The sequence below is a fragment of the Neodiprion fabricii genome, chromosome 6 (genome assembly GCF_021155785.1).
Source record: "Neodiprion fabricii isolate iyNeoFabr1 chromosome 6, iyNeoFabr1.1, whole genome shotgun sequence".
NCBI classification, from domain to species: domain Eukaryota; kingdom Metazoa; phylum Arthropoda; class Insecta; order Hymenoptera; family Diprionidae; genus Neodiprion; species Neodiprion fabricii.
The window spans coordinates 7,225,544-7,247,865 of NC_060244.1; the positions used below are offsets into that span (position 1 = coordinate 7,225,544).

At 42.9% G+C, this 22,322-nt stretch overlaps 2 protein-coding genes across 2 annotated transcripts; both read right to left on the minus strand.

The window, feature by feature from the left end:
• Positions 1-5,708: 5,708 nt before the first annotated feature.
• On the minus strand, positions 5,709-7,199 carry LOC124184828 (potassium/sodium hyperpolarization-activated cyclic nucleotide-gated channel 1-like). Its single transcript, XM_046574933.1, has 2 exons — positions 7,054-7,199; positions 5,709-6,900 (listed from the first exon to the last, which is right to left on the minus strand). The coding sequence occupies exons 1-2, from the start codon at positions 7,197-7,199 to the stop codon at positions 5,709-5,711; spliced, it is 1,338 nt and encodes a 445-aa protein (XP_046430889.1).
• A 1,023-nt stretch (positions 7,200-8,222) lies between these two features.
• On the minus strand, positions 8,223-13,636 carry LOC124184717 (leucine--tRNA ligase, cytoplasmic). Its single transcript, XM_046574741.1, has 16 exons — positions 13,516-13,636; positions 12,996-13,208; positions 12,649-12,858; positions 12,353-12,514; positions 11,995-12,239; positions 11,684-11,909; positions 11,381-11,599; positions 10,805-11,258; positions 10,555-10,693; positions 10,212-10,482; positions 9,871-10,118; positions 9,547-9,781; positions 9,204-9,461; positions 8,912-9,127; positions 8,604-8,832; positions 8,223-8,515 (listed from the first exon to the last, which is right to left on the minus strand). The coding sequence occupies exons 1-16, from the start codon at positions 13,516-13,518 to the stop codon at positions 8,310-8,312; spliced, it is 3,534 nt and encodes a 1,177-aa protein (XP_046430697.1). The 5' UTR covers positions 13,519-13,636; the 3' UTR covers positions 8,223-8,309.
• Between the last annotated feature and the right edge of the window lie 8,686 nt (positions 13,637-22,322).

The following is a 22,322-nucleotide window of genomic DNA, read 5'->3' on the forward strand; positions in this document are numbered from 1 at the left end:
TTTGATACTCGACGTTAGAGAATGTCCGCAGAAGAGCGGACAGAGCGAAACGAGCCATTCCCCATCAAGATGACATCCGCTTAGCGATAAAGACCGCGTTGGTTTTCGGGGTTCGAAATGAATACAGGACTCAATGCGGCGTGACGTAAGAATGATGCGTCGACAAAGAATCGCTCCTGTCGCTGGTCCATTCCGAGTGCGTCACCCACCCGCTGCGTCTCCGGAATGCCTAAACTACCGAGATGTCATTATACCGTGGGCCGTTGTTGACGCTGCAGGCTTTCGCCCGTACATGTGTTCGGCATCGACGTGTCGTTGGAGTGCCAGTGTGGGCAAAGGTCTCACGCCTTTACCTGCATGTCCCCCCTAGCAACACCTTCTTCTCTAGGAAATTATCAATATCGTTCCACCCACCGCGAACAGACAGGGTGTACACCACTACGGTGCCGCTAAGGGTGCGCCTCATCGCCGCTTGACAATTCCATTCAGTGACGAACCCACTCGCTAGCTGGCACACCGGCAAACTTCTCTCGACTTCGAGGGGCCGATACGTTTGCATCTGCAGCTCGTCCTTGCACGCACGGTACGATGTTGTTATAATGGAGAGCGTTTGTCCTGCTCGTTTGATTGCAAGTCTGTAGCGGGGAAACGCGAGGAAGGTGTTCTTACCGTTCGTTCACCTTGAGAAAGTTGTCGGGAAAATGTTCAGTTGGATCTAAAATGGTGTAGAAGCTTCAGTTTTACTCAATTATGTTTTTGTACAGTTGATTTTCAACGATACAATCAGCTACGGAGAACCGAATGAGGGAAGTATAAAAAAAAAACAAAAAAACTGAATAATTGCCACCTGCATGAGGTGATGAATCAATCGAAGAACCGAGTGGCGTCATTCGAGTGGTATTTATTACCGTTCCGTACTCAGAGGCGGGCTGACGATACTCGATAAATTTCAGTGGCGAATATTAGGATTACATTACACGCTCAGCAATACGATTGGATTATAGAAAATGATATTTCATTAATTCCAAGTGCACGGTGAAACGCCGCCTAATTCGATGTAGTTATCGATCGTAATTTTATGAAGAAAAACAGTGACGTCTTCGTCTTTAACCGCGCAGTTTAAACGAATCATGCTTTTCAATTATCCACTTTTTCTCCGAAGGGCACGAACAACGTGGGATAAATTTTTAAAGGAATGTAAGCATCGCAAGATCAGTTTCCTCGATCGAGGATATCCTGTAACATATAGCATGGGGATATTTTTTAGTAGATAGACTATGAACCGCAATAAATCCGAGTAGCGTTAAAAATTGATATACTGTTCGGAAACGCGCGTGCATGTGTGTGTGCGTGTGTGTGTGCGCGCGTCTATAGAGAGAAGAGAATTGGGGTGGTTTGCAGTGCAGGTATGTATACATCGACCGAATAGCTAGCTACTGTGTAGAACATCGATGGGTGGGGGTGGGGGGTGGGGTAGTGAATGGTAAGCGGAAGGCCATATCAATACGTATCGGTTTTGTGTTTGGATTCCTGGATGCCGTGTAAAACATCGATACAACGTTGTGTAAGTGGGGTGGGTGGTGGGTCCCGATGGGGATGAAATAATGGGGGCGGACGCGCGCATCGTAACATTGACGTATATCCGGCTGCCTAGCCGGTTCGGGGTAGGATTGTGGGTTTGGGGGTGGAGGTGGGGGTGGGGTGGTTTGCAAACGCGTGCAGGAACACGAACACAGAGACACCAATCGAGCGTGCAGGACCGGCTCTCCCTTACACAAAACCGATCCAGTCGGTCGAAAGGGATGTGGCGGTGGCGGAGTCGAGGGGTTGTCGGGGAGAGCGAGTACGCGAACCACTCGATGCCACTGATGCGGCCCGTGTTTAACGCGCTTATAAATGTGTAATGCTCGCGTGCGCCGCCTGCCGGGGGATGATTGAGGGCGGCGGGTCTCGCGGTGCCAAGAGGGGGTGGTGGTGGTGGCGGCGGGAGGGGCGGGGAGAGAAGGGAACACGGTCCGCCGCCGGCAAGCCCGCCTGCGTATCGATAAACGATCAATCAACGCAGCGGTTCCTCTGCCTCTGTACCTGCCGAGAGTCGAGGGGCGGAGGGGCGGACGAGCGTTACGGGGGTGGATGCGGGGGCGAGGATGGGCACGTAGGAGAATACCGGCGGAAGAGACGAAAGGGGTTGGCTGGTGGCCCGCAGACTATCGACCCGCCGCGGAGGAGACGCAGCCTGGGTACACGCTCCCTCTCTTTACGGACCCCCGGCCGGTGCCTCCGCTGGTGGATATTTTGTTGCTAGTACGTAACTATTTCGCCACGCAATGTTGAGTACGTCGCGTTTTGACGGTTGGCCGACGCGCGTTCTCCGATAATCGGTTAGAATTACGAGACAGTAGCACGGCAGATTTTGCGGTTGTTATAGCTGGTACCATGAGAATGTTGTGTACAGCTTTTGTGGAGCTCACACACTTCAATCGTCTTGATAGTATACTTTGTTGCGTTGGTACAAGATCGGGCAGAAATTGCTGCAAAGTGTATTCGATTATGTAAACTTATCGTAATCACGGTGTACCTAACTTAATGAATCCGATTATTGAGTACTCGAGGAAAATAAGTGCTCTGAAATGATGAAAATAACATTTCTAAACGTGTATTTAACACGTTACCACGAGCTCAACTTTGGAGAGGATCAGGTTAAAGTAGCGTTTACAATATGTCAATGGTGTTTCAGCTATTTACCTTTAATTTTTCAGCTAGATTCCTGACTCTACGCAAGTAAAAAGATTATTTGACAGCGGTTGGTATCGATCATTGGCCATACCAAACTCTTAAATGGCAGTTGTTTTGACATGAGTTTGATATTTTGTCACGTACTCAAAAACATCAACGTAAATGATCATTCGTAACATCAGATGTTAAGAGATAGTTATCTGTGAATTCACATATCATGTCTGTGGAGCATTTTTTGCTCAACTTCATACGGTAGACTTGTGAATTAATAGCGGATTAAAGTTGAAGGGCTTGCCTGCACAGAACGCTTCACGATGGAACCTAGTTCCTAATTCGTCAAATGCGTTATCGTTTCCGCGGTTTTCACAATGCAATCCAGTGATCCGAGCGAAACTCTGGATTTCATTTCGAGTCCTTCCGCGGCGACGAGCTCTGGCCTCGCTCTTTCGTTAAACAGCGCTTCGGTTTGGACCGGGTTACTCCAGACGCTGAGGACCTTAACCCCGGGGAGCTCCCGGAAGACAGCTCTGGTAAAACCCGGGGGACCGGAAACACCCCCGATTCCCGCGAGGGCTGATCGCGAGGCGTTCACTCCGACATCGGCGCTGTTCGCGGATTTGCCTATTGTCGAGTGGCGCGGGGTCAGGTGCAGGGTCGCCAATCTCCGGAGGCCTGCGGCCCTCCCGTTGGCTGGCGTCGCGGGGTGTGGCCAGAATTCACATAACCCAGGGAGCTGCACGTCGGCGCTGATAACAATAGGCCACCGCTTCGGGGGCGGAGGAGATTCGGAGGCAGCAGAGGCTCGGGAGGTGTGGGAGGAGGGTGCGGGTTGCTACCAGGCAGGCGCATCGCCGACCTATTGTACAATGCCCAGCCCTTCCTAAGCGACTATTGTCATCCGGGGCAGCCACGAACCGCGCTCTGCCCATGCGTCGATGCGCACAAACCATTGTCTGCCCGTCGAATGGGCGTCCCTGGCCGAGGCTCTTCTTTCCCGTACCCGGCGTAGGCGCCATCGGGATTTTCGGGCGTTTCGCCCGTGCGGATAGAATTTTTTAACATTTTCAAACGATTGTGCCAAATGTCTTTACTGCGGTATAGTCGGCATTCATCATTCGAGGCCGGAGGCGGGGTTTTTATCGGCCCCGAGTAGCGGTTCCTGTACTCTTCGCATAGTACCCAATTCAGAGCTGTTCAACCTTTTGATTTCGTTGATTGATTGACTGATTGATTGAATGATTGATTGATTCGTAAAGTCACGAAAACGATACACAGTCACGCGGTGCGCCCTATTTCGAGAGTTCGGTCACGCGCTGCGAAAAAATCTGGCAAATTATTTTTCAACCTGTATACACCTATAATAAGCTTATAATTTGACCACGGCCGTTTCAGAAATCCATTTCCGTACTGCGTTAATTGTATAATTAGAAAGATTGACCGTACAATTATTATACGTCATGCATATTCTTAATCGAGTTAAATGATGCGGAGTATAGCTATATGGGAGTCATCGCAACCCGAATGGACGGAAGTCAAAATCAGTGGCAGCACGCAATGTATTTATGGGCGATAATTAACTACTCGTATTTTTATTGCAGAATCTTGGAGCGGGCCGGATTTGATTCATACCAAGTACGTATCGAGATGCAGCACGTGGGTATAACAAAATGTTATAACCCACTGCGCATGTATCTCGCAATTTCATGTGTGGTTCTGAATTTTAAAAGGCACGTATGTAGTAGATAATACAAACGACCGTCTTAGCTTCGATAATTGGTATACACTAATTATAATCATTCAAACTGTATTGTGATTTATGAAGATAATCATGGCCTGTATAATATACAATATATTTCGTTGATAAAATTACAGTTACGTTTAAACTAACGTTATAAAGCATAACATTAACGTATAATTTATCGATATTATTTCGAATACAGGTTACGTAGATATATTATACTCGCGCATAATATCCTGTGGTGACCTACTTTTTTACGAACCACATTGGCCAGTGGATATATTGAACTTGTTATGTCATCGCAGTGCAAACCTTATTATCCGTTACCTACACTCTGATTATATCAATTGGGCAATTCTCGTTATCGCATACAGAACTCTGTATGCGTCATAACAGTGTTATTTTACTCATTCTTGAAAGCGATGGGACTTCTAGCAAAATATTCGGGATAAGCCCGATATTCCGGAGCATTGCGTTAAAATTATGTTTGCATGCACAATGCGTGCTGTGCAAGGAAGCACCAAAACCATTTGAATTGTTAAAGTCATTAACGCACTCAATTTATAATAAGATTTTTTCATAATTGACTCTAAGTATAATTGGTTATTATACAGAGGAAACAAGCGGAGCTGCTCCTTTGCATTATTACATCACCGTTTCAATTATTCGGCTGTATATCGAAGTTGGGACTTGAACCGGGACCTTTCATAATGAGTGTCGTTTAACTTTTTTCTAATGGTAAATGCTATTCCGATATATAATTATACGGGCTACGTCAAGCTGTGTAGTCCAGGAAGTCGCTGGAAGAATGTTGCTAGTGGCATCTACCAAGGCTCGTTTCATTCGCATGCTTCGAACGAAAATCCGGCGGCTGGTTAGTACGGACGTTACCACTGGCTGGTATTCACAACGTTTTCGTACGTGACTCAAGTATTTAACCAATGAATTATGCCACGAAGAAAAAACAAATCATATCGATCAACGTTCACGAATCAAATTGAGTGTTTGGGAAAATATGCAGCAAAAAGTACCTTGCATATACCGGGCTATTTCCTTGGAAAAGAGATTAATCATGCATAAAAACGGTCGAAATCAGCGACGAGAAGAAAAGCTTAGGCTTTCTGAATATCGGTGTATTCTATCGATAATTATCAATTAATTATAATTGTAGCAAAATGGCCAAATTATCATTGCAGATTGCTTTAAAAACTATATCTCTACTGTAATGTTAAAATCACTGCGCGTTCAAAATCGTTGTCTTCTCGTGTCGTTCCATGGCGATTTTTTTAATCCGCTCCCAAAGCATGGGGTAAGGGTGTATAGTCCGAGTAAAATCGGCGCGCTCCAGCCTGTAAAGTTCGCAAATTTCTACAGCAACGACACTCGCGACTCGACGTTCGTCCGGCATGACCAAAGCGATTTCTCCGAAATGGGCACCGTCCTCTAGGTGGCAGACTTCCTTCCCGGACTTGGTGTAAATGGCGACGGTCCCGGAGGCGATGAAATACATGCAGTCCCCCGGCTGATTGGCCCGCACGATCACGTCGTTGGTGAGGAATATCTCGGAGCGAAGGAGGGCCACGATTCTTACCAGCAACGACATCGGCAAGTTGTTGAAGAAGGTGACGTTCTCGACCAGCTTCCTGCACGAGTGCATCCCTATCTCCTGGCTGATCTGGCTGGAAACCGTGCTCAGGATCTCCGACTCCCTGAAGTAGTTGTGCTGGTAGCGAAACTCGTGGTAGGTCATGAATCGCTGCTGGTTTTCCACAGGGAGCTGCTTGTGCCTTATGTACTGAGTCAGCTGGGCGGTCATCGCCTGGTACTTGAGGGACGAGCTGTTCATCGTCTTGTATATCTGCATCATCGCGCCGACCATCTTGCACATAATGAAGACCGACAACACCTGGAAGATGATGGCCAAGTACTGGTCCTCCATCGTGGAAGGAGGAGCTCCGTTGAACCCGGAACAAGTGAAGATGGCAACCGCGCGAAATAGGCTGCTGCGGTATTTCGTCTGAGGAGTCGACCCCCAGAGCATGTTTTGTGCAATCCAGGAGCTATCGTCGGGAGCTTTCGGCTTCCCCAGAGACTCAACGGCTAGTGGTACTATGTAGTGGAAGCAGGCCTGCCAGTGGAGGGCCAGGAATATCAGTCCGATGAATATTATTATGTTCACAATCCCGATCGATATGTCGTAGGAGGTGGCTAGCCTATGTGTATACGAGTACATGGAAAATCCCCTGAATATTATTATCAGCGAGGTCACCTCCCGCAATACTACCAGCTCGTTCCAATGAGCCAAGAAAAATATGTCCGTCGGTATCGAGCCGATCAAATCGACAAAGAAAGTACTGTGGAACATGTAATTTTTTGCTACCATCCAAGAATCCAGTTGCACTGTCCGAAGAGTTTGGTCGTAGTACCTGAAAAGAAGGACATGAATATCTCTGCTTTACACGCACCGATACCGAAATCAAATAACTGTCTACGGGAATTTTCAATGAATTTTAATAGCGTTTTTCATAATCAACCAACAATAACATTTCTGCCACAAAAGATTGACTACGGCCACGTACCCAGTCCTCAAATTCACGATGATGTCCGCGTTAAAGAAACCGATGAACAAATTTTTCGCCTGGGTCCAACCACGGATTTTCCGATCCATGTCAAAGGCAGCTTGGTATGGCAGAATCAAACAAAGGGCATACATGGATAGTACCATTGCGAAGTCCCACCAGTGTCTGTAGAACGTGAGTTTGTTTTTCTTACTTCTACATTTCAATGCTTATCAAATTACGTAGATAATATCTGTATTTAACTTACGATCATTTATGCGAGAAACCACCGACGGTTAATAAATACGTAAAATTATTTTTATTATGTTGTAGTAGAATTATGCATTGTATTAAAGCAATTGTACTGATCCAGAGCTTCAAGAATCTAGGATATAATATATTATCATCTTGCCGTACAGTATTCATTTTTTCAGGGACCCACCTGAAAAGACTGAACGGGTGAATAACGTATTTAAAGTTTCGTAAATGACGTCGCTTTTCGTAAACGATGGCTGCTCGGCTCCGCAGATATTTTGTCGCGCTTGGATTTTTTCCGGATACCATACAGGAGCGTCGCAGCGCCCCGAATGTTGACCGAAACGGACCCCTTCCAGGGATGAATAATACTTCATCTTCTTTCAAATTTATTTCGCAATCATGATGCACTTTCAACATTGCGTTTCATTAACTTTTTCCGTCATTAAAGGTCTCGGTTTGTTGTCGCCTAGCTAATAATCAACTAACTCAATTCGAGAAAAAAAGGTATGAAACGTGTCACCTGGAGTTTCTAGGTTCGCTTTGTTATTAGTATTCTTTTGTTTTTGATGCCAGAGAAGTGTACTCGCAAAACAATTTTATTCACAGTTATTATAAATATTCAACTCTCGGGTTCGCCTTACTGTAGGCAACTGTTTTTCAGCCATGGCGTGAAGGCGAAATAGGTTTAAATTGTTTTAAAGATTCGAAGAAAACTAATCAGCAGCAACTAATATGTCTCAACGACTATAACATATCACTTTGGCATTGTAATAGCCCAGAATACGACATGCACATGCGATCTGACAGTCGATCAGCTTTCTGTATCTTAAATACTCACTCTTCACAGGTAGGTATTCTTGAAGATTAAAATGATCACTTACCTGTGACAGGTTAATTCGATTATATTCAAATTCTGCGTATAGAGATTTTTTATAATTGTCCTTGTTTTATTCGCCTCATTACAAAAACAAATTGCGAAGTACGTAAATAAATTATAAGTCATTTTTACAACGCTATTGCTATTCTACAACGTATAATAAATCTAGCCCAGTTGGGTATTTTTTTCCTTCTACGTCAAGTTTTACGGTACCAGTATCTAAATTCACACTAAAAACTGCGGTTGGAGGAACAAGGATTTTGCCATTCAGTATATCGTCGACTTTTGATATAGTTCTAGGCCCCAGTATCGAATCTTCGTAACGGTATAAGCGAACTGAAGTAGCATCTGTAAACGAAGTACACGATTTAAAGCATCAAAATCAATAATCACTTCATGGTCACTAACTAAGTAAATTTCTCATATATGCTTGTACCTTTTATCAATTTATTATCCTTAGCTATTCGCGCTGAGACATCAACTGCTCTGTCTCCGTCGGAAAGTTTTATGATCTTGGTAAACAGGCTATTACACTTTTGTGGATTCACCACGGTAACGGGAAGGCCTGGTCTTGTAGAGAAACTTATATACGGTGCACCAGGACAGCATTCTTCTTTCGTTTTTTCGGGAGCCTCGTCGGAGTATTTGATTTCAATTTTTTCCAACTAAAAATGAAAATTTATTTAGTATACGTAGCCGAGTATATTTAACTAAACACGTTGCGGTGATATTTTTTATACTCACGTCTAGAGTACTTCGAAGATAATCTTGATTTATCGTCAACACATCAACTTCATCGAAGTCAAGTGTTAGATTCAAAGCTGATACACCAAGTGTATCCATTTTTTCTCTTGTTGCTTGCACAAAAGGCATTACTCTTTTCATGTATTTCTTGAGCTCTGTTTTAGTACTGAGTTCCGTAGAAATTACCTTGTTGTCCGGTAGTTTCCCTCCATTCTTCTGTAAATAAAAGTAACAGTTTCAAGTTTCTCGCAAATAATACCATAAATCGATACTCAGGTATCCATCAACTTACCTCGAATAATTGTTTCATGCTCGTGAGAACAGTGCTCTGCCACGGCGGAAATGTTTTTGCCACCCAAATCGTACCAAAAGTAGGTATTTCAGGAGGAGAAGGAGCAGCCTTCCCTTTAGCAGGCTTTTTCACGGTAAGTTGATTTTTCAGATGGATTCTGAAAGTATGTGCGGCTTCCATTAGGTACTGTGAAGATTTCACCAAGATTTCATCAATCGGACCAGCCATAGGCCAACGGGCGTTTAAAATACTGTCTTTCTATAATTAAAATGAAATCAGATGAATTGGCGCAAGTACATTTTGAGACCGGATTCATGACATTAACCGTGCATCGTATCTTTACCTTCTCAATCAAGGTCCAAACATGCTCGGCAACGTGCGGACAAATGGGAGCCATTAGAATGGTTTGGATTTCAATGAACTTCATTATAAGTGTCAGATTAATTCCATCTGACAGAGTAAGTTGCAGATATTTATCTCTCGCTGCCTGAAATTCATAGAATCCAGTTCGAAGTGCTTCTTTGTACAGCATCTTGTGATAGTTTTCCTTGGTCTCAAGTATCTTCAGATTCATTTCACTGCAAAAAGAAAATTTAAATTATATAAACAATTCATGAAACAAGTATCTCTGATCATCGTATTAATGATATTTCTACTTTCAACGTACCTCTGGAAGACTCGATCATTGAAAGTATTAGGCTCCCCTTTTCTGAACGTATTCTTTGAGACCATAACTTCTTTGATCCACTCAATGTACGTATAAAGCCTGAGGATTCCTGCATCAGCGGTGCTTTCGACAAAGTTCGCATCTTCTACAGAGTCACCGGAGTCGGCCAAACAGAGCCGCATACCATCTGCAGAGAACTTACGCACTGCGTCAGTCAACGTAAGGAAATTTCCATCCGATTTAGACATCTACATATAAATAAATAGATTCTGTGGTGAGTATGTTCTTCAATTCAAGAGTCATGTCACATGAATTATAAAGCAGCTCAAACTATCCATTACTTTAGCTGAATTAAGAAGTAGATGTCCGTTCGCCCTTATGCCTTTAGGCCATAATTCGGGTTGATCCGGCCAAATAGCGGTATGGTTATAAATAAAGAAGGTAAGATGATTTTGGACCAAATCTTTTCCAGAAACACGTAGGTCGACCGGATACCAATACTGGAACTCTCGTCGCATTTTATCTAGCGCTTCTTTCTTTATAGATCCATGTGGCAACTTAGCATCTTTGAAAAATATGTAATCCCAGACTTCCGGAGTCATTTCTTCAGCCCTGAAGAAATAGGATTAGAAAATGTAGTAGCAAAATCTTACTAAAATAGAAGCTTGTCTGTACTGAACTCACTTTATACCAAGAGCATTGGGTTTATCCCCTTTGAATGTTCCGCCTTGTATCAAATGTGCTACTGTATAGTACGCCATGTAGATAGTTGAGTCTGACAGAGACTCAATGAGCCAGTATTCATCCCAGGGCAGTTTAGTACCTTTGAAGACAATTCTACTATTTTTTATGGAATAATTGAGGAACTGATTCAAAGTTGTTGTTTTTGTTGGACGTTATAGCAGAAACTGTACAAATTTAGAGAAATACATACCTAATCCATAAGTTCGAGAGCAGGCATATTCATGCAGCCAATTCAGACATGCAGTGAAATTCTTCCTAACTTCATCATGGAAAGTTTCCAAGTTTTCTAAAGCTTGTTCAGCCTGCTTTTTCCAGTTTGCTTCGCCATAGTCTAGGTACCACTGGTTACACAAAGCGACAACACATTCGTCGTTTGACCTTGATATTATCGTTTTTTCAGGTTCATAGTATACCATTGCATCTTTGGCGTCAACGAGTTTCTTCTGTAAGTCCTTTTTAACGTCTTGAATTTTCTTCCCTTTGTATTCACCTACCAAAAGCACACCGTCGTAAAAACCTTTGAGATATACCATTTCTTTGGCAGTTAGAAGCTTCTCTTTATCATTTTGAGACTGGATTTTCAGTTGGTCATAAACCGTTACAGCGGAAAGATTTCCAAATTCAGGGACTTGAATTATTGGTATCTGTAAATGAAAGTACTTAAAATATGATTATGCTGCAGATAATATCTCATCTCAAGAGTGTTCTAGGCATTGTCTCTACACAACTGACATTTATTATAATTTGGCGCTGAATCTAAACTCACAGGATCATAAGGTAGCACCATATTGTCTGTGATGCCATACTTTTCTCTAAAGGGTTGCTTCTTTTTCAGATCTACAAGTGCCGCGTAATCATCCGGAGAATCACTGGGAACTGATGTCACGATACCCGTACCTTTGTCCTCTTTTATAGTAAGCATGGGTAGAGTGTATATCACTTCGTTGCTGGATAAAGGCGCATGAAGTGGAAGGCCAAGAATATCCTGGTATATAGTATAACATTCAATCAATACTCATAAGTAGGGATCAATGAATTGCAAGGAAATATCAAGTAGCTGAAAAATTACCTGTCCGCTCAATTGAGCAACAATGTCTATTTTACCCTCGGTTTTTGTAAAGCCTTGATAAGACAGATTGCGTGCAGCTCTCTCTGTAGAGATATAAATGTCCCCATTTGCTAAGCTGTAAGCAACGTACCGCATGTCCGGACGAATCCAGCAATTTGTTTGACCGTACATAGTCTCCGGTCTCAGTGTAGCGGCGACTAGATAGACAGGCTTACCCTGAACAACTCTGGGAATAAAAGACAGGAGTTTTATCTCACAATAGACCGATTGAATTTTGTGCATGACGAGTAATGAACACTAATTCTATGTACTTAAGTGCGGCAGGATATGATTCGAGTAGTTTCATTTTGATTAGGGTGTATTCCTGTGGTCCGACGCCTTCTCCAGAGGATCTGTCATGGTCCATACATGGCTGATTGTCCTTGGGTGAGAATACTGTGTACCGCTTTCCATACTTCACTTTGTTTCTCGCTTTTAGATGTTGGAACTGCCATCTAACGAAAGAATCGAAGAACGGATTCGCATCGGTTGTTATGAACATGCGTCGCCAGTCTACCTAGTTTGCGTAAAATAAAAAGTTAGATATATTTAAATAAAAAAATTTCTCATCTGACTTGAAGACTTTCAACAATCAAGTAAATGTATCTTTCAATTGCTGATACCACATACGTGTATTCCGATCGATTTCAAGTCCTGCACAGCCAGCGGTGGAAAGTAATCCAACCAATAATTGGCATCTGAAAATTTTTGGATTTCCTCATCATTTAATCCAAGGCTCTGCATAATCTGCCACTGATATTTCGCGCCACCTGCTTTGGCTACAGCTTTGCTCTGAAAACGCGAGTTTGTCAAATGTTGAGAAACAGAAATTATTAAATGAAATTTGTAATACTAATTTTGTAAATGTTTTAACTGCACATTGCATGTGAAAAGAAGTGCAACGAAGGCTCTGAAAAATGAACAACCTTTTTTCCTTTACTTTTATCCTTCATGACAATATCGTCAATCTTTTCAGTAACGACTTCTTCGTCGAGTGGAAACTTTGGTGGGTTTCCATACGTTTCCATTTCTCTCTTAAGTTTGTCAGCGCAAGCTTTTATAGGCATGCCTGTGCAATGAAATCCAAATGGAAACAAAACCTTTTTGCCCAAGAGACGATTGTAGCGAACTGCGAACTGAAAATTACGGTACATCCATACTCACAGATAAATTTCTATATTCAACATTGTGTTTATGATAAGATATCATTTCATGTGATTGACAATATATAAAATGTAGATGAATGATAAATAAATCAGCTACATTAATATACCTCGCATTTGGACAGAGAGAAAGTGTGCCCCAGATGAAGACGTCCATTCATGTATGGAAATGGAAAAGTAGCCAAGAACTTTTCATCTGGCGATTGTCTTTGAGACAATGGAGCATCTTCTTCGTATACCTTAGCATTTTCCCATTGCTTTTGGACATCTCTTTCAATCTTCTGCAGGTACTCAACCTTGAAGGTACCTTTTCTTTCCGCTGCCTGTAATATAATAAATATTAACGCGTCACACCTTAGCATATTTTGTACACGTTATAGACTGATGATATTGATCAGAAAAAATGAAAGCCGAATTTGGTCAATGATTTTAGAGCTGAGTTATTTCGAGAATACCTGCTCGCAATCACATGAATATACCTGGTGAATTCTGAGCAGATGGGTAGTGTCAAAGAGAGGTTACGTGCTGTTGCGGTATTTGATATAACGGTACTTTGTAGCCACATTTGGGTTTTTGTGTTTAATATGTAGAATATGAAGATTATACGATAATATTTTCTCTAATAATTACCATATCTGTCTTTCTTTATTTATAAAAGTCGAACGGCTTCCACATATAGCCACGGCTTCGACTCGAACGCATGGACGTTGACTGAAGAATATAAAGACGGATACTCCTGGGTAAATTTTTGTGACCAGTTTTCGGTGGGCAAGTGGGCCCAAGTGGGCCTGGGAGCGTAGGAGTTTTCTACTCTATCGACTCTACCTAACTAGTTCGCCACGACATTCCTGGCAGCCAAAGTAGTGTCGGTATGGAAGGTTGAGATTGAGTCGGTACAAAGTGAGTACGTAAGACTATTTGTCGACCGCGACTTAGAAATATCGATCAGCTCGATCATTCCCGTGAGAAGAGGCGTAACAGCGTCCACCGCCAACCATCGGAACGACCTTCAACCACCGTCAACCACCTCAGCCCACCTCCGACCACCTTCGTCTTCCTTGTCCACCTCGTCTCCGTCCACCGCCTCCACGCCGACCATCGACGTCCATGTCATCTTCGTCCTCCTCGACCAGCGCCGATCACTTCCAACCACCACCAAACACTTCCTACCCCCTCCAGCCACCGACAAACACCTAATGCCACCTCCGACCACCTCCTACCACCCCTTACAGCCTCTAACCACCTCATACCTCCGACAACCACCACCTACCAGTTTCTACCATCTCCTACCATTTCCGGACACCTCCGACCACCTCCGACCGCCTGTGTCCTCCTCGTCCCCCTGCACCTCCGTGTATTTTATAACATTAATATGCATAATTATTCCAACAAGTTTTCATTTGCTCTCTCGATCTTGAATTTTCGTAGGCATGGAATCAAAACGCTGTTTTAGCTAGTCGCAAGTGAAGTATCTACGTTGGGTAAAGAAGCAGAATTGGTTTTCGAAAAGTGTTCGTATTGAGAAAAATTCCGAGTAACTGTAATACATGACGGATGCGCTAATTTTGATCGAGATGAAACGGATGGTCCGTATTTGAGACAGTATTTAACGGAGTGTTCTGATTTAAAGACCTAAAAAGGTGATTGTCGTCGATTTTTATTTATTTTTTTTTGATAGGGAGAGATAGAACGAAGCTTGTTGAAACTTCGAGTGTATTTGAACACATTTGAAAGGTACTAGCAAAAATTTTTATCATCCAACTGTCGCAGAACGACAGCGATATTAGCTGACCCGTTAGCTGAAGAATATATCTTTAGTCAACGGCTGACCGTCATAGGGCCTAGCCGCTTGAGTCTGGAATCGGCAGGAAAGATTAAGTGCGTATTTCTTGTCAGAAATGCGAATATTAAAATCATTATACATCTTATCATATATACATACATCACATCATACATCATCATATCATACGTAGCATTAAAGTTCGAAACCAAAGATTGGATGTCGGATGTTCAGAAAGTGACGTCACCCAAAATTTTTTTCTCTTGACGTCATCGATCTAAAATCAGCTAGTTGAATTCCTCAGTCTGGGAACAACCGCGCAGTAGAGCGGGCGGATGAGAATCGCGCTCCGCAGATTTCGAGTGCCGGGTTCTCTACCTCCTGGATCCTGCGCTCCGGGTCCGCTTCCTGATACAACTCGACATCCAGGAAAAGCGCTCCGTAGTTTCTGCGCTCAAGGTCCACTACCAGCAGGAACTTGACTTCCAGGACAAGTGCTCCGTAGTTCTGGCTGTCCAGGCCCACTACCTGCAGGAACTAGACTTGCAGGTCAAGCGCTCCGTGTGTCCTGCGCTTCAGGTATGCTACCTGGGGAAACTTGATTCGGGGAAAAGCGCTCAGTAATTCGTGCGCTCCAGGTCCGCTACCTAGTAAAACTCGACTTCCAAGACGAACGCTGCGTGGTTCCTGCGCTCCAGGTTCACTACCTGGTGAAACTCGACTTCCAGGACGAACGCTTCGTGATTTCTGCGCACCAGGTCCGCTACCTAGTAAAACTCAATTTCAGGAAGAAGTGCTGCGAAGTTTCTGAGCTCAAGGTCCACTACCTGGTGAAACTCAACTTCCAGGACAAGCGCTCCGTAGCTTCTGCGCTCCAAGTCCACTACCTAATGAAACTCGACTTCAGGGACATGTGGTGAAGAAGGAGGAGGAGGACGAGGATTTCTGCTCAGTGAGTAAAACATTTTTATAATATTTAATGGCTATTGTAATTACATTTTATCTGAAATTTTTTGAAGCTTGTTACGTTTACAATAAACCATTTCAATTCATTTTTCGCGCAAGCACAAATTCGGTAGCTGTGAATGCGCTAATGGGATTAATAATATTGTTAATTACTTAATTGATTATATTATTCCTTACGGATTGTTTTCAATGTTTTCTTATACTGAAAATATTTATTGCTATTTCAGGTATAACCCGAGGTGATTGGAGGTGGTTGGAGATGGTCGGAGGTGAACGAGGAGGAGGACGAGGAAGACAAGGAGACGACAAGGACGAGGATTTGTGCTCGGTGAGTAAAACATTTTTATAATATTTGATGACAATTGTAATTATATTTCATCTAAAATATTACAGACTTGTCACGTTTACAATAAATTGTTTCAATTCATTTTCCGCGCAAGCACAAATTCGCTAGCTATGAATGCGCTAATGAAATTATTAATATTGTCAATCACTTAATTAATTATATGAATCCTTACGTAATGTTTTTGATGTGTTCTTATACTGAAAATATTTATTGCTATTCCAGGTACAACCCGAGGTGGTTATCAGTGGTTGTTCGAGGTGGTTGGCGATTGTTGGAGGTGGTCGGAGGTGGACGAGGAGGAGGACGAACTGGACTGAGTCTCAAAGCCCTGTTGACATAAAAGCAGCTATTCGATAGAAATTATAGTTTATAGTTTACACAGCCCATTGCATGATATTTCATTATAAATACATATGTTTCAATGTATTTAGGAATAATTTATCAAATATACAGAGGTCATGTGCAAATAATAAATGAATCCGACCGCAGATTGATGTATTCATTGGAGCTTTATCAATAAATTTAAGCTTTGTTACTTCTCTTGTTTTATTATGGATAATCAAAAACATTTCCGACTATTCGTGCTGTAGAAGCATGGGGATTAAACCAAATGTAGCAAAAGATTGGAAACAGTGTATGTAGAGTACGGGTATTTTTCTAATAATGCAAATAGAATAGAATACCACGCCTTGCGAATTTGCTTTCCAGACAGAGATGAATGTTGAATTTTAAGGACTGCATTACCGTTGTTGAATACTCCATGCCTCATGGGAAAAGAAAATCTGTAACGATGAAATTGATGCACAGGATCATCGTCGACTTTAACTTTTGAAATGTCCTACCATTTTCGAACACATCCAACCATCCTATCTACCTATATTACTAGATTAGCTATGATATGAAAAGAGAAGAATTATTCATTTCGAACTGGGATTCTATTCGACGCGCGCTCGATGTATTCCATAACATTAGTATACATAATTATTCCAACAACTTTTCATTTGCTCTCTCGATCTTGAATTTTCATAGGCATAGAATCGAAACGTTGTTTTAGCTGGTCGCAAGTGAAGTATCTGCGTTGGGTGGAGGAGCACAATTGTTTTTCGAAAAGCATTCGGATGGAAAAAAATTCAGAGTAACTGTAATACATCACGGATGCGCTAATTTTGAACGAGATGAAATGGATGCTTCGTATATGAGACGGTATTTAACGCTGCGTAGTGGTTTAAAGACCTAGAAAGGTGATAGGGAGAGAAAGAACGACGCTTCTTAACACTTCGAGTGTATTTTAACACACATTTGAAAGATACGAGTGAAATTTTTCATCATCCAACTGTCGCAGAACGGCAGCGTTATTAGCCGACCCGTTCACTGAAGAATATATCTTCAGACAACGGCTGACCATCGAAGGGCCTGGCCGCTTGAGTCTGGAATCGGCAGGAGAGACGAAGTGTGTATTTCTTGTATGAAACGTGAAAACTAAAAGCATTATACATCATATCATATCATCATACATCATACATCATACATCGTACATCATACATCATCATACATAGTATTAAAGGTCGAAACCAAAGTTTGGATGTCGGATGTTCAGAAAGTGACGTCACCAATTCAAAATCAGCTAGCCGAATTCCTCAGTCGGGAAACAACCGCGCAGTAGAGCGGACGTATGAGAGTCGCGCTCCGCAAATTTCAAGTCTCGGGTTCTCAACCTCCCGGATCCCGCGCTTCGGGTCCGCTACGCGGTGAAACTCAACTTCCAGGATAAGCGCTCCGTGGTTCCTGGTTCACGTTTACAATAAATTATTTCAATTCGTTTTTCGCGCAAGCCCAAATTCGGTGGCTGTCAGTCCGCTAATAAAATTTCTCGACTTCCAGGATAAGCGATCCGTGGTTCCTGGTTCACGTTTACAATAAATTATTTCAATTCGTTTTTCGCGCAACCCCAAATTCGGTGGCTGTCAGTCCGCTAATAAAATTTCTCGACTTCCAGGATAAGCGATCCGTGGTTCCTGGTTCACGTTTACAATAAATTATTTCAATTCGTTTTTCGCGCAACCCCAAATTCGGTGGCTGTCAGTCCGCTAATAAAATTTCTCGACTTCCAGGATAAGCGATCCGTGCTTCCTGGTTCACGTTTACAATACATTATTTCAATTCGTTTTTCGCGCAACCCCAAATTCGGTGGCTGTCAGTCCGCTAATAAAATTTCTCGACTTCCAGGATAAGCGATCCGTGGTTCCTGGTTCACGTTTACAATAAATTATTTCAATTCGTTTTTCGCGCAACCCCGAATTCGGTGGCTGTCAGTCCGCTAATAAAATTTCTCGACTTCCAGGATAAGCGATCCGTGGTTCCTGGTTCACGTTTACAATAAATTATTTCAATTCGTTTTTCGCGCAACCCCGAATTCGGTGGCTGTCAGTCCGCTAATAAAATTTCTCGACTTCCAGGATAAGCGATCCGTGGTTCCTGGTTCACGTTTACAATAAATTATTTCAATTCGTTTTTCGCGCAACCCCGAATTCGGTAGCTGTCAGTCCGCTAATAAAATTTCTCGACTTCCAGGATAAGCGATCCGTGGTTCCTGGTTCACGTTTACAATAAATTATTTCAATTCGTTTTTCGCGCAACCCCAAATTCGGTGGCTGTCAGTCCGCTAATAAAATTTCTCGACTTCCAGGATAAGCGATCCGTGGTTCCTGGTTCACGTTTACAATAAATTATTTCAATTCGTTTTTCGCGCAACCCCGAATTCGGTAGCTGTCAGTCCGCTAATAAAATTTCTCGACTTCCAGGATAAGCGATCCGTGGTTCCTGGTTCACGTTTACAATAAATTATTTCAATTCGTTTTTCGCGCAACCCCGAATTCGGTGGCTGTCAGTCCGCTAATAAAATTTCTCGACTTCCAGGATAAGCGATCCGTGGTTCCTGGTTCACGTTTACAATAAATTATTTCAATTCGTTTTTCGCGCAACCCCGAATTCGGTAGCTGTCAGTCCGCTAATAAAATTTCTCGACTTCCAGGATAAGAGCTCCGTGGTTCCTGGTTCACGTTTACAATAAATTATTTCAATTCGTTTTTCGCGCAACCCCGAATTCGGTGGCTGTCAGTACGCTAATAAAATTTCTATAACTTTATAATCTTCTCATAATCTTTCTGGTAGATTATATCGATAAAAAATTGTATCAAACCTTCCACATTATTTTCGATTTGTTCTTATACTGAAAATATTTATTACTATTCAAGGTATAACCTGAGGTGGTTGAAGATGGTCGGAGGTGAACGAGGAGGACGACGAGGAGGACGAGGATTTGTGCTGGGTGAGTAAAACACTTTTATAATATTTGATGGCAATTGTAATTATATTTCATCTGAAATATTACAAACTTGTCACTTTTACAATAAATTATTTCAATTCATTTTTCGTGCAAGCACATATTCAGTAGCTATGAATAATCTTATACAATTTATTATATTAATAATTAATTAATTAATATCCTTATAACATTTGATGGCAATTGCAATTATATTTCATCTGAAATATTACAAACTTGTCACGTTTACAATAAATTATTTCAATTCATTTTTCGTGCAAGCACATATTCAGTAGCTATGAATAATCTTATACAATTTATTACATTATCAATTAATTGATAATTACATTAATCCTTACACAATATATTTGATGTGTTCCTATACTGAAAATATTCATTACTATTCCAGGTATTACCCGAGGTGGTCGGCGGTGGACGAGGAGGAGGACGAGCTGGACGAGGAGGAGGCGGGGTGGGTCGTGGGAGAGGAGGTGGAGGGGCGGGTCGTGGGAGAGGACCTCTCCTCTCCACAGAGGAGAGGAGGGGGAGGGGCAGCGAAGGGGGAGAGGTGGGCGGGGAGGGGGAAGGGAAGGGGCATGGAGGGGCAGGGGGAGGGGGTAGGGAAGGGGGAGGGGGTAGGTAAGGGGGGAGGGGGAGGGGGAGGGGGAGGGGGGAGGGGGACGGGAGGGGGAGTGGGAGGGCGGGAGGGAGGGAGGGCGGGCGGGAGGGAGGGAGGGCGGGCGGGCGGGCGTGTAGGGGGGCCGTACTGCTCTATTAACTCTAACAGGCTCGCATCGACATCCGTCCTCCACTCTCTCCCTCCCGCCCTCCCGCCCTCCCTCCCACCCTCCCTCCCGCCCTCCCTCCCACCCTCCCTCCCGCCCTCCCACCCTCCCGCCCTGCCCCCCTCCCCCTCCCCTACCCCCTCCCCCTCCCCCTCCCTGCCCCTTCCCTTCCCCCTCCCCGCCCACCTCTCCCCCTTCCCTGCCCCTCCCCCTCCTCTCCTCTGTGGAGAGGAGAGGTCCTCTCCCACGACCCGCCCCTCCACCTCCTCTCCTCTGAGGAGAGGAGAGGTCCTCTCCCACGACCCACCCCGCCTCCTCCTCGTCCACCTGGTCCTCCTCCTCGTCCAGCTCGTCCTCCTCCTCGTCCACCGCCGACCACCTCGGGTAATACCTGGAATAGTAATGAATATTTTCAGTATAGGAACACATCAAATATATTGTGTAAGGATTAATGTAATTATCAATTAATTGATAATGTAATAAATTGTATAAGATTATTCATAGCTACTGAATATGTGCTTGCACGAAAAATGAATTGAAATAATTTATTGTAAACGTGACAAGTTTGTAATATTTCAGATGAAATATAATTGCAATTGCCATCAAATGTTATAAGGATATTAATTAATTAATTATTAATATAATAAATTGTATAAGATTATTCATAGCTACTGAATATGTGCTTGCACGAAAAATGAATTGAAATAATTTATTGTAAAAGTGACAAGTTTGTAATATTTCAGATGAAATATAATTACAATTGCCATCAAATATTATAAAAGTGTTTTACTCACCCAGCACAAATCCTCGTCCTCCTCGTCCTCCTCCTCGTTCACCTCCGACCATCTTCAACCACCTCAGGTTATACCTTGAATAGTAATAAATATTTTCAGTATAAGAACAAATCGAAAATAATGTGTAAGGTTTGATACAATTTTTTATCGATATAATCTACCAGAAAGATTATGAGAAGATTATAAAGTTATAGAAATTTTATTAGCGTACTGACAGCCACCGAATTTGGGGTTGCGCGAAAAACGAATTGAAATAATTTATTGTAAACGTGAACCAGGAACCACGGATCGCTTATCCTGGAAGTCGAGAAATTTTATTAGCGGACTGACAGCCACCGAATTCGGGGTTGCGCGAAAAACGAATTGAAATAATTTATTGTAAACGTGAACCAGGAATTACGGAGCTCTCATCCTGGAAGTCGAGAAATTTTATTAGCGGACTGACTGCTACCGAATTCGGGGTTGCGCGAAAAACGAATTGAAATAATTTATTGTAAACGTGAACCAGGAACCACGGATCGCTTATCCTGGAAGTCGAGAAATTTTATTAGCGGACTGACAGCCACCGAATTCGGGGTTGCGCGAAAAACGAATTGAAATAATTTATTGTAAACGTGAACCAGGAACCACGGATCGCTTATCCTGGAAGTCGAGAAATTTTATTAGCGGACTGACAGCCACCGAATTCGGGGTTGCGCGAAAAACGAATTGAAATAATTTATTGTAAACGTGAACCAGGAATTACGGAGCTCTCATCCTGGAAGTCGAGAAATTTTATTAGCGGACTGACTGCTACCGAATTCGGGGTTGCGCGAAAAACGAATTGAAATAATTTATTGTAAACGTGAACCAGGAACCACGGATCGCTTATCCTGGAAGTCGAGAAATTTTATTAGCGGACTGACAGCCACCGAATTTGGGGTTGCGCGAAAAACGAATTGAAATAATTTATTGTAAACGTGAACCAGGAACCACGGATCGCTTATCCTGGAAGTCGAGAAATTTTATTAGCGGACTGACAGCCACCGAATTTGGGGTTGCGCGAAAAACGAATTGAAATAATTTATTGTAAACGTGAACCAGGAACCACGGATCGCTTATCCTGGAAGTCGAGAAATTTTATTAGCGGACTGACAGCTACCGAATTCGGGGTTGCGCGAAAAACGAATTGAAATAATTTATTGTAAACGTGAACCAGGAACCACGGATCGCTTATCCTGGAAGTCGAGAAATTTTATTAGCGGACTGACAGCTACCGAACTTGGGCTTGCGCGAAAAAAGAATTGAAATAATTTATTGTAAACGTGAACCAGGAACCACGGAGCGCTTATCCTGGAAGTCGAGAAATTTTATTAGCGGACTGACAGCCACCGAATTTGGGGTTGCGCGAAAAACGAATTGAAATAATTTATTGTAAACGTGAACCAGGAACCACGGATCGCTT

Excerpts from the sequence above, each read along its gene's own strand:
- LOC124184828 (XM_046574933.1), bottom strand. The coding sequence starts at position 7,199 with ATGGTACTATCCATGTATGCCCTTTGTTTGATTCTGCCATACCAAGCT. Across the intron at positions 6,901-7,053 it reads ATCGTGAATTTGAGGACTGG|GTACTACGACCAAACTCTTC; the intron begins GTACGTGGCCGT and ends CCTTCTTTTCAG.
- LOC124184717 (XM_046574741.1), bottom strand. Across the intron at positions 11,910-11,994 it reads TCATATCCTGCCGCACTTAA|AGTTGTTCAGGGTAAGCCTG; the intron begins GTACATAGAATT and ends TTTTATTCCCAG. Across the intron at positions 9,782-9,870 it reads AATGATCGAGTCTTCCAGAG|TGAAATGAATCTGAAGATAC; the intron begins GTACGTTGAAAG and ends TTCTTTTTGCAG.